The 17,315-nt window shown below is 49.7% G+C and overlaps 1 protein-coding gene and 1 pseudogene across 2 annotated transcripts in view; one reads left to right on the top strand and one right to left on the bottom strand.

Moving 5' to 3' along the window:
• Positions 1 to 4,387: 4,387 nt before the first annotated feature.
• Positions 4,388 to 17,315, bottom strand: part of PDIA5 (protein disulfide isomerase family A member 5) — a 92,041-nt gene continuing 79,113 nt past the window's right edge. Inside the window, exons 14-17 of one of the 2 annotated variants that reach the window (XM_043594331.1) lie at positions 15,703 to 15,833; positions 11,422 to 11,492; positions 4,989 to 5,123; positions 4,388 to 4,616 (exon numbers count right to left, since the gene is read on the bottom strand). In XM_043594331.1, the coding sequence (XP_043450266.1) occupies positions 4,536 to 4,616; positions 4,989 to 5,123; positions 11,422 to 11,492; positions 15,703 to 15,833 (418 nt within the window). In that variant the 3' untranslated portion in view covers positions 4,388 to 4,535. Of the gene's footprint in view, positions 4,617 to 4,988; positions 5,124 to 11,421; positions 11,493 to 14,741; positions 15,330 to 15,702; positions 15,834 to 17,315 lie in introns of those variants that run through there. The other variant, XM_043594332.1, reaches the window with a different exon arrangement.
• Positions 16,537 to 16,598, top strand: LOC122492499 (annotated as a pseudogene).

Genomic DNA, 17,315 nt, shown 5'->3' with positions numbered 1-17,315 from the left:
CAACATCACTAATTGCTGGGGAAACATACAGTAAGACCATGATGATATCTTACTATATACCTATTAGAACAGCTAAAATTTTTAAAATAATAATAATGACAATACCAAATGTCAGGAAGGATATGGAGAAACTGGATTTCTCATACATTGTTAGTGAGAAAGTAAATGATAAAGTCACTCTGGAAAAGTTTGGCAGTTTGCTTAAAAGCAAAATACACCCTTAACATATGATCCAGCATTTATATTCCTGGGTATTTAACCCAGAGCAATGAAAATTTACATCTAGATAAAAGGCCACTTTATTTGTAATGGCCCCAAACTGGAAACAACAAAAATGTTTCCTAATAGGTAAATAGTTAAACTGTGGTACTTCCATCTGTACCATGGAATACTGCTCAGCAATAAAAAGAAACAAAACATTGAACATAAATTCGGATGGATCTCAAGGACATTATGTAGAATAAGAAAAGCCCATCTTAATAGATAACTTATTGTATGATTCCATTTATATAACATTCCCCAAATAAAAAAAGGATAGAGATGGAAAACAAGTTAGTGGTTGCCAGTGTTTGTGATCAGAGGGAGGGGAGAATAGGTGTGAACATAAAGGAACACAGCAGAAATCTTTAGAGTGATGGAGCAGTTCTACATTTTGATTGCAGTGTGGATTTTGCAAATTAGACACGTGATTAATGGCATAGATGTGTGGGATTTTAAGGAACCCTGAATAGCCTAAATGATCTTTAAAAAGAATAGAGTTGGGGCGCCTGGGTGGCTCAGTCGGTTGAGCGTCCAACTTCGGCTCAGGTCGTGATCTCACAGTCTGTGAGTTTGAGCCCCGTGTCGGGCTCTGTGCCGACAGCTCAGAGCCTGGAGCCTGTTTCGGATTCTGTGTCTCCCTCTCTCTCTGACCCTCCCGCGTTCATGCTCTGTCTCTCTCCGTCTCAAAAAAGTAAATAAAGGTTAAAAAAAAATTAAAAAGAATAGAGTTGGAGGAATCTCCCTTCTTGATTTCAAAATTTACTACAAATCTACAGTAATCCAGTGTGGCACTGTGATAAAGACAGATAGACCAATGCCATAGAATAGAGAACCCAGAAATAACTCCTCACATTTATGGTCAAATGATTTTTGACTGTTCATTGAGAAAAGAACAGTCTTTTCCACAAATGGTGGTGGGGAAACTGGATAGCCATGTATAAAACAATAAAGCTGGACTCTTTACATTTAACTCAAAATGGATCAAAGTCCTAACATAAGACCTAAAGCTAGGGACACCTAGGTAGCTCAGTTGGTTAAGCATCGACTCTTGATTTTGGTTCAGGTCATGATCCCAGGGATATGGGATCAAGCCCCGTGTTGGTCTCTGTGCTGAGCATGGAGCCTGCTTCGGATTCTCTCTCCTCTCTCTCCCCCCTCTCCATCTGCTCCTCTCCCTCGCTCGTGTGCTCTTTCTCTAAAATAAAAAATAAAAGACCTAAAACTATAAAACTCTTAGATGGAAACATAGGACAAAAGCTTTGGATGTTGGGTTTGGTAATGATTTCTTGGATATCACACCAAAAGCACAGGCAACAAAAGAAAAAATACATAAACTAGACTTTATCAAAATTAAAAACTTTTGTGTATCAAAGCACATTATTAAGAAAATGAAAAAGACAACCCACAGAATGGCAGAAAATATTTGCATATCATAGCTAAGGGATTAATATCTAGAAATATATAGAACTCCTATAAGACAGCAACAACGACAAAAAACAAACAACCCATTTGGCAAATGGGCAAAGGACCTGAATAGGCATTTTTCCAAAGAAGATATAAAAATGTCCAAAAAGCAGTGAAAAGCACTAATCAACAGCACTAATCGCTAAGGAGATGCAAATCAAAACCACAATGAGATACCACACACACACACACACACACTCCTTAAACCTAGAGCATCATCTTCCTGTGCCTGGCACAGAGCTTTCTGGAAGCCAAGCACCTCTAGAAAGGGAGGCAGCAGCATGGGGAAGATGACATGGGTTGGGGGGCTAGCTCTGAAAGCTCCAGTTAGGCAGTGATGGGGAATCACTGGTGTGTGAGAGGCATGGCAGGGTTGGGGGGGGGGGTGCAGAGTAAGGTGGGAAACTAAGGCAAACCAGTGGGAGGGGTAAACAGAAACAGTAACCCAAAGGAGAGAAGCTGAGGTGAAGGTTATGTCAAAGCCTCAGAAAGAAGACTGGGAATCAGTTCTCTCCTATCACATATACTTCTGTGGAGACCTCAGTCTGCAAATGCAGGATCCAGAGGAATAGAGGCGGTGAGGTGACAGCAGGTCCTCAAGGGATAGAGAGGGGTCTGCACGGAGGACCAAGGAACTCCAAATGAAACAAGTGTGGGCATGAGGAATGGAACTAACCAGATGCCGTGGTACATGCTCCATCTGCACAGAGCTCCAGAATTGAAGAATGAGGGTGAAGGGTGCAGGAGACAGTGTACAAGCAGAGGGTGGGGGTGGGGAGTGGAGGAAAGGAGCTCTATCCACAGAGACCGTTGCCCAGAGCTGGGGTGAGCTTGCTCAGGTCATGCCCGAAGTCATGGTAAACACTAGACATTCCAACAAAGCCTTTTAATGACAAAATCCTGCAAATAGAGAAGTGAAGAGGATGCCATTCCTTGGTGCTTTCAAGCCTTCACCAAGAAGCCAGACCAGGCAAATCTGACCTTGAGGCTATGAAATGGACAAAAAGAAAGCAAGCTCCATGCCTTGAAGGTGGGTGCCAGTGGTCCTCAGGCAGGAAGTGGCTTTTGTCAGGTATTGTTCTAAAGATGCAGTTAAAAATAACTTTTTTTTTTTTTAAGTAGGCTTTACATTCAGCATGGAGCCCAATGCGGGCCTTGAACTCAGAACCCTGAGATCAAAACCTGAGCTGAGATCAAGTCAGATGCTTAACCAACTGAACCACCCAGGTGCCTCAACAACTTTTTTTGAAGACACAAGCAAATCAGTTCCTCCCACAAAGGTTCCACACCACCATTAAGGAAAAGCATGTCCATGCGCACACGTCCTCCCCAAATCCCCTTGTAGGAATGAGTATACTGCACAATGTCAGGATTACGCGGCTCCTGTATGCCTGTGTACAGAACCCAGCAGGAGCTCAGTACATGTGTTTAAATGCATGCTTCTTTCTTTCATGCCCATTCACCTGGGGCAAGACCAGGGGCCACTGCTGAGAAAGTGCCTGCTTGGGATTAAAAAAGGAAGGCTGAAGCAGCAGGAGGTGGATTGGGAAGCTGGGAACCCCCAATTTCCCCCAGCAGAGCAGTGGCACCCGTCAGCACAGCCATGAGGAGCTCTGTGGCTCTGTGCTGCTCTGGTCCTCCTCTCAGCAGATTCAGCAAGAAGGACAGAGGCCACAGGGCGGGGGGCTGGTCTAGGAGACAAGAGTGTTCCTGAAGGCCAAGCCACCAACAAAACCACCCTACTAAGTAGCTAAGTGCTTAGGCAACCCCGCTTCTGAACTGCCCAAATCCAAGGCTAGGATGGCTGCAAGGCAGAGGGAGCAGGGCTGTTCTCCCCGTAAAAAAGTACCACTGGATGGACAAGACACGTCACAGGGTGCTTTGGCTCTGACAGCACCGCTGGGCAAACGGCTGGTGTTTGTCACCCAGCGATGCAGAAAGCACAACCAGCATGGGAAAGCCAGTCAGGAGAGAGACGTATGGAGGCAGGAGGCAGACTGAGATGTAGGGTAGAGCAGGGGCCTGGGTGGCGCCCATCCATGGAGAACACGGTCGGGGGAAGGTTTGGAGGTTACTGTGGCGGGTGAGGGGATGCTGACCCAGCATCTGCATGCCTACAGAGAATATGCCACCCACGTCCCCTACCCTGCCCCTTCCCAGCCAGTGTGCAGAGCAAGCAGCAGCACAAAAGTCCCTTCCCCACTCCATTCTAGATGGCCCTTTGAGCCCAGGCTTCACCACTATACTCGTCCCCAGAGACGTAGCTTTTCTGTAAAGGGGGAGCAGGGAGGGACTGCAGAGAGGAACAGAGAAGACAGAAATAGCTGAAGAAAGGGAAACATGTCAATGAGTTCCAGGAAAACGCACACACACTGAAACCGCAATGATCCAGAAGAGGCTAGTACTTGGTTACCGTCAGCTTCAGCATCCCGTTTTCCCTGATTATCTTAATGCGTTTCCTGTCCGAAGCAGTCATTTCCAACAGGATATTCTGTGGTCTGATCTCCCTGTTCTGTTCTCCAATGGCTGATAGAGGCAGTGCCCTGTGCAACCCTCCTCATGCCCTGTCCCCGCCCTCAAGAGTCTCTGCCCCGCCTCCCAGAAGAGGACTTCATGAGTACCCACCTGTTACTACAGGCTCCGTGGAAATAACCCACACCACCAATTGGTTTAATTTTATTTCAAAATTGTACAAAATGGCCATAAGCGGCTATAAAAAATTTTGTCTTCAGAACACGTGGAAATTCAGAAAGAACAACAAAACAGGTATTATTCACAGTGTAATGGAAAAGCTTTCTCTGAGGCAGAAATTACAACTCTTCCTTCTTCTTCCCTAGTCTCTCATGGTCTCCTTCCCGGAGCGTTCGAATAAAATTGGTAAACCCCAATTCCTATAGGGAATGGGAAGAGAAAGAGAAAAAGGAAACTTTAACCCCTGATGTGGATGTGCACCCTCTCTCCCCCTTCCCTGATGCCCCACGTGCTCACTTCTCTGGGCAGAGGAGCAGCCAGTGGAAGCAGCTGGCAATGCGGGGACAGTCTGCTTGGCTACTGGGGAGCCCTTTCTGACACCCTGGAACCTGTCCCTGCTCCGGGAGCTGGACTCTGGGACAACCTCTTGGGGAAGTCTTCCAGCCAGGCTCACGGCCCTTGCTTCCCAGCAGAGTGCTAGCGCTGACCTCTGCCCTGCTCTGGAAGCCTCCCTTTGCTGCCCCCTCGGTGGCTGTTTCCCTGCCCAGGGCAGATGCCTCTCCCCAGCTCACCGTGCGATCGCTGTCATACTTTTCTGCAAATTTCCCGTAGTGGTAGTAGTGGAATGTGGGGTAGGCCTTGATGGCCTCTTGCTGACACAGGTCCTGGTTTTTGTCTCTGACGCAGTCAACAGCAGCACAGGCAATCTACAGGCCCAAAGAAAGGGTGGGTCAGCACAGGAGGCCTCCCACGTGAGACCTGGGGCCTGGACCCTCTGCACACAGACGGCACTTCAGGCCTACGTCATGTGCTTTCTTTTTTTCTCCTCAATAGCAGGGATGAGCTGAACCAAACAGCCTCAGCCCAGAGCTCCACTGAGACTGGTGATGCCTGTTTCCAATTCTCAAGGCAGCTGGGTAAGGTTAGGGGACTCAGCTTGCAGCACCCTCAGACTACCCTTTAAAATCAAGAGTATAATGGCCATAAAGGAAATTATGACTTGAAAGCATCTGTAAACACCACAGGTTTTGTGAGGCTCATTTCTATGAGGCATGGTAGGACTCATTCATTTATCAACTAACACTTCCTGAACATCTGTTTGCGGAGGGAGGATAGTACCAAGGTTAAGAACAAAAGCTTTGAAGTGAAGTTTCCCAAGTGCAAATCTTGGCTTGGTTGCATATTCAGACTTAAGGAAAATTACCTAGCCTCTAGCCTCAATTTCCTCATCTGTAAAATGGGGGTAATAACAACACATAGGTTATCAGGAAATTATGAAGACTGAGTAAGAGAATTCAGGGGAGGTGAATCGGCCACAGGACCTGGCACATGGTTAGTGGTCAGTAATGTTAGCTGCTGTTATAGTCGTGCCTACCGGCTCCAGACACAAGCCTTGTCTCCAGTAGGAGCTCAGCGTCCGGTCAGGGGAGTCAGATAAAGAGACAACTCCGAGGCATGATAGGGGGTGTGACGTGACGGAGGTGGTCCAGGGTGCCAAGGGAACTGGCACAAAGGTGCTCTGCCCTAGTTTGCCGTCTGAGCGGCGTCCTGAAGGAGGAGGAGAAAGAAGTTTCGGCCAGGGGAGCACATTCCAGGAACTGGAAGAGTTAGTTCAGCAGGACTAGAGCAAACAGGGTTTTTGGTCAGAAGGAAGTTCCCAAATTGGCCACTGGCCTCTTCCTGCCCTTCTAACAAATTCCACATGCTGGGTAGTTTTTCCTAATTATTGTTCTTTCAAAATAAGAGGGTATCAAGCAGGCATGGGAGAACCTTTTCTCTGTTGAGGGTCACAACGCAGAGAAGGGGGGAGAGGGTCGCTTAATGGGAATACACCATACACAAGCATTACAGAAGAAGGGAGGGCAGATTCTGAGGAAAGGCAGCATTTCACCCAAGTGCTGCTATGTGCCAAGCCTGTCCTAGATGTCAGGGGTACAGTGATGACCTTGAAAAAATCTAGTCATCAAGTGACTGCCATCCTTACTGCAGGAAAGCAGTTAACAGACACATAACAAGGGAGATCATTTTAGAGCCCAGGGAATGCTCTCAAGAAATTAAAAGAGGGTGATTCAAGAAAACGATAGCCGGAGGGGCTGCTTTCTGGCCAAGAAGGCCTTTCCGAGGAGATAGCGTTTGATCGGAGACCTGAGTCAGGAGGAGGCAGCAGGTGCACGAAGGCCTGAGCAGAGAGCACCCACCTAGAAACCAGCCCATGCCGGGACCAGGGAGAAAAATAAGCACGCTGCCTCAGAGAACCAGAGCCCATTAAGGCATTCAGACTGAACTCTTACCGTACTTGAAAGAAAGTTAAAATTGTTCAATAGCCACAATTCACATGGTTCTATGGCTACGAGTTTTTCACATTGGGATGGGGGCCCCCTTTCCAGGCAGAAGAGCCCTGCAGGCCACCAACAGTCACATTTACTGGTCACTGACCTCGTGCCCGAGTGAGCAGGGCCACTGCTCTGCAGGCAGCGGGACTGACAGAGTGAAGTGTGGCCTGCTCTCTCTCTGGTGACCAGCGTGCCACACTTGCCCCTCCCCCGCCTTCACGCTTCCCTCCCACTTCAGCTACATAACGTCTGTATAATAAGACTTCTCAGAGCAGAGTTTGCAAACTTGCTGCGCACAATCCATATCTGGCTTTCAGTCCTGTTCTATTTGGCCCACACAGAATTAAAAAAAATAAACCTGAATTAGCTGCCAACCTAGAAAAAGAGCCAGAAGATTTTATATAAAAGTTTGGCTCTCCAGCTTCTCTTTAAAAGCCAGATTTGATGGCATTTGCCCTGCATTCCCACAGGCAACACGTGGCTGGAGCAGAGGGCAGCGGTCTCCTTCAGGTGGGTTTCCCCCAGCCGTTTGCTGAAGTCTACACGGAGCCTGACTCGCCGGGCTAGCAGGTGGGCCCCTGCAGTCTCCTGAGAACCTCAGCTCACCCTGTAAAACACTTCCTGAATTATTTAGAAACACGAGGCAGGTGCTCCTCTGACTGTCCTCGGCGTTCCACTTCTTGGGGCCCGGCCCAGGGGAGCCCTCACACACCGGGCAGCCCTCTGCGTCCGGCCCTCAGTGAGCGGCCGATGCCCCTCTGCTACGCTGACAGAGTGTTTGAGGAGTGTTGCTCCAGGCTGCTGCTCTCCCCGCATCTGCTTTAAATTATGAATTTAATTTGTATACATGCCCTGGAGCTGTGGGAAATATAGTGTATGGTTTTATAAATTGACTAAATTAAAAATGTGTACTTATTTTGAATCACCTCAACTAGCTGCCAGCCACGTACATAGAGTGCTACTTCTGGCTGCAAAGGCTCCTCTACCCTCCATTTCTACAGGAAGAGAGGAGTGAAGTGCGGCTCCTTCTAAAGGAAGTGGCTTAGGGGGCGCCTGGGTGGCTCAGTCTGTTAAGGGTCGACTTTGGCTCAGGTCATGATCTCACGGCTGTGAGTTCGAGCCCCACGTCAGGCTCTGTGCTGACAGCTCAGAGCCTGGAGCCTGCTTCAGATTCTGTGTCTCCCTCTCTCTCTCTGCCCCTCCCCCTCTCATGCTCTGTCCCTCCTCTCTCTCTCTCTCAAAAATAAACAGACATTAAAAAAAAATTTAAAGGAAGGGGCTTAGACTCTGGAAAAAAGACAGCAAATATTCCGCTTCTCATCTATCCCCATTTCTCCTGTCTAAATGCCTGCACCCCTTACACCCACTCCAGATTTGCACTGACTGAACTACAGCACTGAATGTACACTATCACTTTGAGATCTGCTCCACAGTACTTGGTATCCTGCTGTGGCCCCTTGGCCAAATACTTGCTAAGTGGCACCCATAACTCTTGGCTGCAGGGAACCACTGCGTAAGGCCAGTGATGGACGGGGCTTGAGAATGTGGTCCCCCATGAGGTCTCCAGGGACTGAACCTAATCACCCACGCACTAATCTGCTCATCAACCCCCCTGCTCTGGCTCCTTCCCCGCCTGCTCCCCGTTCCTCCATCCTTGAGGCTGTAGCCTAAGACCATCTCCCAAATAAACCTCCTACACACAAGGGCCAGAACCTGAGTTTGCTTTGGGGAAACGTCTGACAATGCCTGCTTATCTCGTTCTGAGATGCCCCTTTCCAGCCGGACAAGTTTGACGAGTTTTTTAACCTCTGTAAGATCCAATCTCCTTTTCTGTAAAATGGGAGATTAATAATATCTCCTTGGTTATGCTATGATGAGGACAACATGACATAATGCTCTCAAGTATCAGTGGAAGAGTTTTCAGAAAATATCAAATATATTATTGCTTCTTCATTCAGTCAACATTTACAGAGGCTTCAGGCATCAAGACTGGAGGGAATTCAAGGGCAAATGAAGTCCCTGCCCTCAGGGAGCCTTCCTTTCTGAAGGACAGAGAGCCCTGTAAACACAAGGGACTAAACACACCAGGGCCAGGTTCCATCAGCTCCTGCTGCCTAAGGGCACCTGTCCTGGGATGACCTTCACACCTCCCCAACAGCTGCCTTCAAGGCCAGCCCCACCCCCAGCCCCACACCTTGCCAGTCCAGTGGTCGCCTGAACCCTGCCTGCAATCCACCAGCCTTCCACTTCAGGTTCTTGTCCTCCATGGCCCCTTCCCTACGGTCATCTGTTCCAACATTAGCAGTATGCAGCCTTTTCTCCACCCAGTGTGTCAACTGCTAAAGCTCCCCAGTAAGCTCCTGGGAGGGGTGGAGGCTCCCCAGCTAAACTATGAGCTGCCTCATGCGGATTTATTGATTCAGTAAAATAAATCTCTGCAGGAGCTAATATTGACTTTGGCTATGAAAATGGAAGTGAACAACCAACTGCATATTGATTGGGGAAGGAACAGAGACTGGCTTCTGGGTAGAAAAAAAATACAATTCCAGCTAAGAGGTGGCAGCATGGGTGTCCGGAAGAACTAGGAGTCAAGAGACTCTGTTCTGGCTATCAGTGACCAGCCAGGTATCCCTGGGCAAGAGACACGGTCCTCTCTGGGCCTTGATCCCTCATGAGTAGGAGAGGGCTGGATGGGCCACCACTCCCCAAATACCAGCCAGTAGCCAGTACAAGAGCTCTTAAAAATTATAAATTCCTGGAACTGTCTCTAGACTTCTGATGTGATAGTTCTAGGATGCACCCAGCAATCGTGGCACCAGTAACTTTAGCCCCCAGGCCGAGAGCGAACACTTCCCTGGTGTTACTGAGAGCCACCTCCAGGAACCCCAGGCCTGCCAACTGCCTGGCAGAGAGGGACAGAGAGAGTAAACATGTTCCTGGAAATGAGCGAGGGTAATCTCTGGCTTAGAATAAGGGAAGCTGGAAGGAGAGAACAGAGGGAATGACACAGAGGAAATGACCCCCGGAAAAGGCAAGTGACATTACTGGCTCAAGTTAAGACAATTAAGCAAGGGCATATCAGTGTCTCAGAGAAGGAGGGGGTCTCCATAGAAATGGTGTCCCTGTGCATCAGCAGATGGGAATGAGGAAGAGGAGGGCTGGCCCTCGGCTGCTCACTATGGGCATAGCCAGCCTGGCCCTGCTTGGACTGATGTGATCCCTTCACAGATCCTGGAGCCATGGAGACCCGAGCAGCCAGAGGTCGGGGGGCAGGGGGTGCAGGGAGACCCCACACTTCAGCCACTCTCTTGTCTACCCAGAGTTCTCTGGGTGAGGGGTGAAGGGAGTCAGTGTGGAGTGACTGACAGTCCTGGGCTGGCTCCAGGGAGTAAAGGCATCCCCACACCAACCAACCAACACCCAGATTGTGAGGGAGTCCTGCCGGGATGGACCTCCCCAGGCCCCCAGGAGGAGCTCCTGTGTATGCACTGGCCCTGGGTGGCAGAAGGGGGCAGGTGGGGACAGAGATGAAGACGGGAAGCCCCTTCTTGCCACACCCCTCTCAATGCAGGCCAAGTGGCAGGCAAAGGAGAAAAGGAGAAGTGAGCCACAGGGGCACAGCCAGACCTTGTGGGTGATGACAGGACATCGTGAGTCCAGGGAAGGGTCCTGGGGTCTGAGTCCTGAGTCTGCCCCCTCCCCACACACACGCCCCAGCCTGGCTCTCTCTGACCTGCTGGCCCTGTATAGTTCTCACATGTCATCACAGGGCCAACCCCAGGAAATCCAGCCTGCCCTGGCTGCACCTGAGGAACTCATTCAAAAAAATGTAAGGCACCACAGCAGAGATGCGTGTGACTTTGAGTCTGGGTGTGTGTGAGCACACTTCTGGGGCCTCTTGGGTGAAGAGAGTCCCAGGCTGGGAAGAGTCTTCGTGATCATCTAGAGAAGCACCCTGATCTTAGAAAGAGGAGAATTCAAGGCCTGAAGAGCTGATGTGACTTCTCCAAGTCACACAGTTTAGCAGCAGCCAAAAGCTGCACCAGCCTGAGTTCCAGAGTCTTCTCCTGCCACACACCCTTTGGCCCCAAAGTCACACTTTGCTCTCACCTGGGAGGGACCCACACTGCCCTCACTGCTGGAGCTGCCTGGGGGATGTGCCTGGGGGGTCCCCTCTCCTCCCCTCTAATCCAATCCCGAAGCTCTAGCTTGTTAATTTTATGCTTCATCGGTTGGCAGCTACAGGAGCCTTTCCCTTAGGCAGGATGAGGCTCTGCACACAGCCTTGCTCTCCTCCACCTTGGCTGCCTCCAGTTGACTTTTGTTGAATTTTTTTATTTGTAGTTTCAATTATATAAGTGATGCATGACTACAAATCCTACTGTAAAAAGATTGAAGCACTAAGAAAATATAAACAGATGACCCCTTTACCGCCCCCCTCTTCCAATGAAGGGCTGTAACGGTTCAGTGTATCCCTTTTAGCTGACTTTACAGCAAACATTCAGCCTGCTCTATGCTGCCTTTATGAAAAGAATGTCCTGGTTCCCAGGAGTTCTCTGATCTCAGCAGAGCCTATTCAGGAACGGGACCTGAACGGGAAGGGAGGAAGGTGTAGGAAATGGCGGCAGAGCAAAGTCAGAGGCAGGGCAAGAGACAAAGAGGGGTCTCTTACCTTTCGGTCATCTTTAAAGACGTTGGCGGTGGCCGTAAAGTGTGGGATGACCTTCTTACAGTGTGGGCACCCTGCGGGAAAGGAGGACAGAATGTTGCACGTGCAGGGGAGGCTGCAGAGCCAGGTGCCCCTCCTGGAACTGATAGAGAAACCTTTCCAGGAGCTTTCCTCCACCCAACAGACTGTGGGGGGGGGGGGGGGGGTTCATCTGACTCCTACCCCTTGCACACCACACTGTCAGGGTCCTGTGTCAACTCTGCCCCTCAAACACTGCCCTGTGTTTCTGCTGTCAGCACGAGGGCTTTGTAGGAGTCTGTGTGCAAACGTCAGGTCCACTCCTGCCCGGGACCTCCCACCCCACATCCTCCTGCCATACACCGGGTCTAAGAGGCTGAGGGTGGAGGAGATGGTCACTGCAGTCTTGCTCTGCAAGCTCCTTCCACAGAGGGCTGCCTGGGAGCTATGGCACAGAGGGAGCTTTGGGCCTGGAAAAGGAGAATGTGTGCTCAGGACTCTCTGATTCTGTTACAAAGCCCTGCTCTTGCCTTATGGACAATGATAAATCTGCCCATGTCATGACTGAGAAAACGGGACAGAGAAAGGTGGTGGCAGGAGCAACCGTCTGAGCCCCCACTGCTCATGTTTTGCTGCTAACGTCTACATTCCCAACAAATCCCCACCCCAGACCAAGCAGCCAGACCAGGCCCCAGGTCCTCACGCTATCCTTCTATCCTCTGCTCTACAATCAACCTGAGCCCTGGATCCAGGGACAGGAGACCCAAGGTCAGGTTAAGAGGAGAATAAGCCACTGGGTTATCAGGACCTGGGTTCCCCACTATGGAGAGAGGCCTATCACAATGGATGAGGACCCATAACTCCGGAGGCCCAGGGTGTGACAACAGTGCTAGTGTCAGCTGGAGTGACAGACCTCCTTTCTTGGCCCTTCCCTCAGCATGAGCAGATCCAAACCCAAGCCCACCTCTTTCTACCATTCCCCAGACACTGAACACAACTGCCATGAGAACGGAACTGCTTTGAGGGAGGATTTCCTTGACTCTGGTAATTAATTCTGATCAAACCACAGGTGGGAAAGGCCAAATGCCCTATGGGGAGAGTTGGTGAACAGTCGGGCCGGCCAAGGCGAGGAACAGAAATGGCTTTGCCCATCTGCTTTCTCTCTTTTTAAAATAAGATAATAACGACTGGCATTTCAAAGAGTTTTGTGAAACCAAATTAAAGCTGAGCTACAACTTTAATGTGAATTTAGCGTTGCAGCCAGTTCCTGAGATGGGCAGGATCACCCATATGGCCTGGCTGGTGGAGCTGCCAGCTGGCCCCAGAACAGTGTGGACAATGATGGGGAGGGGCAGGAAAAGGATTTTCCCAACATCCACTGCAGGTGTAGAGAAGAGAGCTGGGCTGGATGTGAGTTCTATCAGAACTGAATGCCGCAGAGTGCCTAACTTGTGGCAGATACTAACAGATGATTTTTTAATGGCCTCAATGGCAATTACAAGAGCTCTTTACTAATCTGACCCAATGGAGGGAAGAATAGCTCAAATTCATGAAAATTTCACACTATAGAGGAATGATGGTTATAGATTCCAAAACATCTAGAGGGCACAATGTGTTGGTCGACAAGGCTCACCAGAGCAGCATCTTCGCAGCACCTAGCGGTCCCCTGTGAGCGGCACATGGATGCCCACTAATAGCATTAGGCTGGCTGGAAAGAAGTTATCCTCTCCCCCAAACCTGGTATCACTATTAATTTTTCCTTTCTAAGCTCTTTGCTTACTGAATGTATAAAGGTAATTGTCAGCCTAGTGCAAATTCCTATTACCATCAATTTAAAGTATCTAGATCTCAGATTAATCACCTTCTGGTGCATCTAATTTCATCATTATCCAAAAGAAAGAGCATGGCAGATGAATAACTGGAGGGGAGGCTGTTTTAGGAAGGGCATGAAGATGTTCCCAAGAGGTGTCAGGTGGGCCAGAAGAGGCATGATCTTTTAATCTGGGCTCTTTAAAAAGGCACCACCTATGTGTAGCAAGGAAAGAAACTTCCCAGAGTGGGGAGACAGAAAGAAAGACTGAGGACAGGACAGAAAATTCCAATGCTAAAGACTCAGCACGCTGGCCTAAGAAGGGCAGTCACCATGATCAGACCACTGAGAGCAAAGTGGGGGCTTGGAACAGGAGAAAACAATGAAATAGCCAGAGGAAGATCTCTGTATAAACCGGGAGGAGGTGGGAGGAGGAGGTGGGAGGAGGTGGTGGGAGGAGGAGGTGGGAGGTGGGGAACATAGGGAAGAAGTGGGAGGTGGGAGGGGGCAGGAACTTGAGGACATGGGGGGAGCTGGGAAGTATGGGACATGTCGGGGAGGTGGGAGGCAGATGGGAGGTGGGGGACATGGGGGGAGGTGAGAAGGAGTAGAGATTGGGGAAGGATATGGGGATTGGCTTTTGCTTCTACTTTATACTTACCTTTATCAGGTGTGTGATCTTTCTTAGAATTAGGTTCTTTATATGTAAATAACCATAAGGATGTGTCATATACTATATATAAATAAGTATATATTATTTTCATAACTGAAAAATTTTTAAAGATTTGCCTTTGGATAGATCCACCTCCCTGATGAGCATCTCTGGAACAGGGTTCAGGCACAGGAACATGCAGTAGAGAAGGGAAACTCTAGGTGCCAGGCCCTTTGATGGAAGCCAAGTCGCCCAGTGGAGCAGCCCTGAACGGGCTGTTTCGAGTTGTTTCTTGCCAGAGTACATAGACTGTGAAGCCCTTGAGCTGTGGCAGGGACCATGCCTCCTTCTCTTGTATCCTGGGCCCTAGATACCACCCAGCACACAGTGGTTCTGTGAGGGAGGTCGTTAGCACCCCACTGGGGTAGGAATCCTGACTCCAGAGGTCTGGGGGAAAGAGGGGAGCAATCCCAGGGGAAAGTTTGTAGTCTGGACTTTCTAAAGTCCACCCAGGGGTTGGTCAATGACCTCTGCTTCTGTGGCCAGGGTTTCACTGCTGCTGAGAAAGCTCATACTCTCTGAATTATGTCTATGGCAGAAAGAGCACCAGCCCAGGCTGCAGGGAGGGCTCTGTCGCTTCAGTGCTCCGAAGCCTTGGGTAGGTCACACATCTTCTGGGTCTTAGTCCTGTGCCTGGCATTCTGCCCAGAGGGAAGACAACGTCTTAAAACCCACTCAGCCTTCTAGGCATATGCTAAGGACAGATGAGGACAGACAAAGACAGTGAGAGGCTCTGCAAGGAATGGAGAGAGCCCAAGTCCCGCTCTGACCTGGAGAAGAAAAGGCAAAAACAGAGGGACACTTTGCTGCCCGAGGGCAGGGGTCTGAGGCTGGGAAAGGTGGGCAGGAGGCAAGCCCTCTCAGAAAGTGAGAGGGAGGAGTGACTTTACGGATTACTGACACTTGAAAAGTGGGGCAGGGGGGGAGGCAACAGGAGGGCTGGCCACAAGCAAGCAGGTTTATGACTAGATTGAGTTGCCTGGCTTCTCTGTAGAGCGAAGCTTTATTATCCCCACTCCATTAAGCTGAACTGTAACCGGGGGGAGAGAGACAAGGGCAACAGAACAGTGGGAAATTCAAGAGCCTTCCCTTTTAAATATCAATTAACTTCAAGATGGAACAACACAAAATCCAAAGGTCACAATCACACGTGTCACTTCCTCAACTTAAACTTTGATTAAAGGGGGATAGAGGGGGAAGCTAGCTCAGAAAAATGTGGTGTGCTTTTCCCACAGATTCAAACCCGATGGCATCAAAGCCACGTGGAGGAGGTCAGGGAGGAGGACTGGGCTGGGGTACTCAGGAAGACCAGGAAAGCAGAGGCCAAAATAGGTCGGCTAAATTCCAGGGTTTGAAGGTGAAGTCAGTGCTCTGTGGGACAGAAGGAGCCAAGGGGTAGGTGGAATTGGCAGGTGGGAGGCAAGCAGCCTAGAAGATTCCAGGGACATGAGGAGACTGAATAATTTTATGGCAGGCCCCTGCGACAAACAGAAGCAGAGGGCTTTACGACTGATGTGAGCAAGGCTCCCCAGAAACAGGGAGAGAGACCCTGACAGAGCTAACAGGAAGAGGCCTTGGATTTGGAAGGACCTCAGCCTCGGATGAAACTGAGGAGCCCTGACACAGCAGGGATGAGCCCAGGGTCCGCCTGTGGCTGCACTGTTCCCTGATGGAGGGATCTTCTTGGTTCAGTCTGGCCCACCTCTCCACCTTGCACCTTGGCGAGCACCCCCCAGCTACTTACAAGGGGCATAGAACATGACCAGGGTGTGCTTCTTCTTCTTCAGGGTCTCCCGGAAGTTGTCCCCTACCAGGTGCAACACGCTGGTCTGCTGCTCTTCCCACGTGGGCTCTGGGGGTGGAGGGGCCTCAGGGCTGCAGGAATGGCAGGGAGGGGAGACGGTCATAAAGGGAGGCCTGTGCAAGGGCATACACTTCCACCCCCACCTGCTCAGAGGAGCACCCAAGAAGAAATCACTTTGCATCCTTTCTAAAATTTAATTTAAAACCTGTGTTCCAACGTGAATAAATCTGTACCATCAACAAAGATATTCTGATTTCCTCTGAGGAGCTTATTAAAAAGCCATTTTGTGACGGTGTGGAAGACCTGAGCTCCTTTTAGGGCAGAGCAGTCTCTCCAGGTGTCAGCCATCATCTTGCCATGGGTACAGAAACTCCTTCGCCTGGGTTCCCCTCCCTCTCTCTCCCTCCCTCTTCCTACTGCCTCTTCTGGGATCCTTAAGGACCCTCCATTATGCTTTGCGCTGGTGGAGACAGCATGGACCAAGGAGTGAGATGGGTCTGGATCCAGATTGCTTATCACCTGTGTGAACTTAGGTAAATTACCAAACCCCTCTGAGCTTCATTTTCTTTTCTGTTAAGTGAGTACAATGATACCTATTTCCTGGGATCCCTATGAAGAGCAGAGACAATGTACCTAGGGCACCTAGTCAGGCCAGCAACTAACAGTTGCTAAGAGTCCATGTGCTCTAAGAAATACTAGGCATTCATTGTGTGTCTCTAATTTTGCAGTCTTTTTCTGCCCACTAGTTCCCTCCATTGTGCCTCACAAAAGGACAGATCTCAGCATGGCCCCTGTGCAAGGATGACACACAAATTCATGAAACGTTCCGTATTTTTTCGTGATGAGCACTGGGTGTTATATATAAGTGATGAATCACTAAGTTCTACTCCTAAAGCCAATATTATACTGTATGTTAACCAACTAGAATTTAAATAAAAACTTGAAAAAAAAAAAAAAACCCAGAAACAAAAAAGACAGATCTCAGGGTCTTTTAAAAGCCTTTGTTGCCTTGTCCCCCTCTCTACAACCACACTGCTCTGCTCCTTCTCTGAGAAGGGTCTCTGGGGAGTGGTCTGCACCCAGTGCTGCCACATCATCCCCTGCACTCTCTCCTTCACCCATGCACCACTGGCTTCCACCCCTGGCCTCAGCCCTGGCCCCAGCCCCGAACCCAGCTGAGTGCAGCCCTGAGCCAGCCCAGGACCATTCCTCTTTCAAAAGTCCCCTCTATCGAGTGTTCACAGGGTCTCCCTCCTCTTCAGGTTCCATCTGAGCCCCTGCAATTCTCAAAAGATCCCATTCATCCACATGGCTTCCATAATTCCTGTGCCTGAGGAGGACCTGAGCCCAGACCTCTCAGCAAGGCTCCAGGTGTTTTTCAGATACTTCTGCTGGAAGGCCCCACTTGGAGGTCACCCCAATCCTAACAAAACAGAACAGATCACTCTTCCCCCTCCTCCACACCTCCCAAACCAGCTTTCTTCAGCTACCTCTCCATTTTGGTCAATGGCACTGCTGTTCCTGTGACCAAGACTGGCCCCTTCCAGCCACCC

The sequence above is a fragment of the Prionailurus bengalensis genome, chromosome C2 (assembly GCF_016509475.1).
Source record: "Prionailurus bengalensis isolate Pbe53 chromosome C2, Fcat_Pben_1.1_paternal_pri, whole genome shotgun sequence".
Lineage (NCBI taxonomy): Eukaryota > Metazoa > Chordata > Mammalia > Carnivora > Felidae > Prionailurus > Prionailurus bengalensis.
Note: the sequence above shows the minus strand (reverse complement) of the source record. Positions and strands in the feature narration are given on the sequence as shown.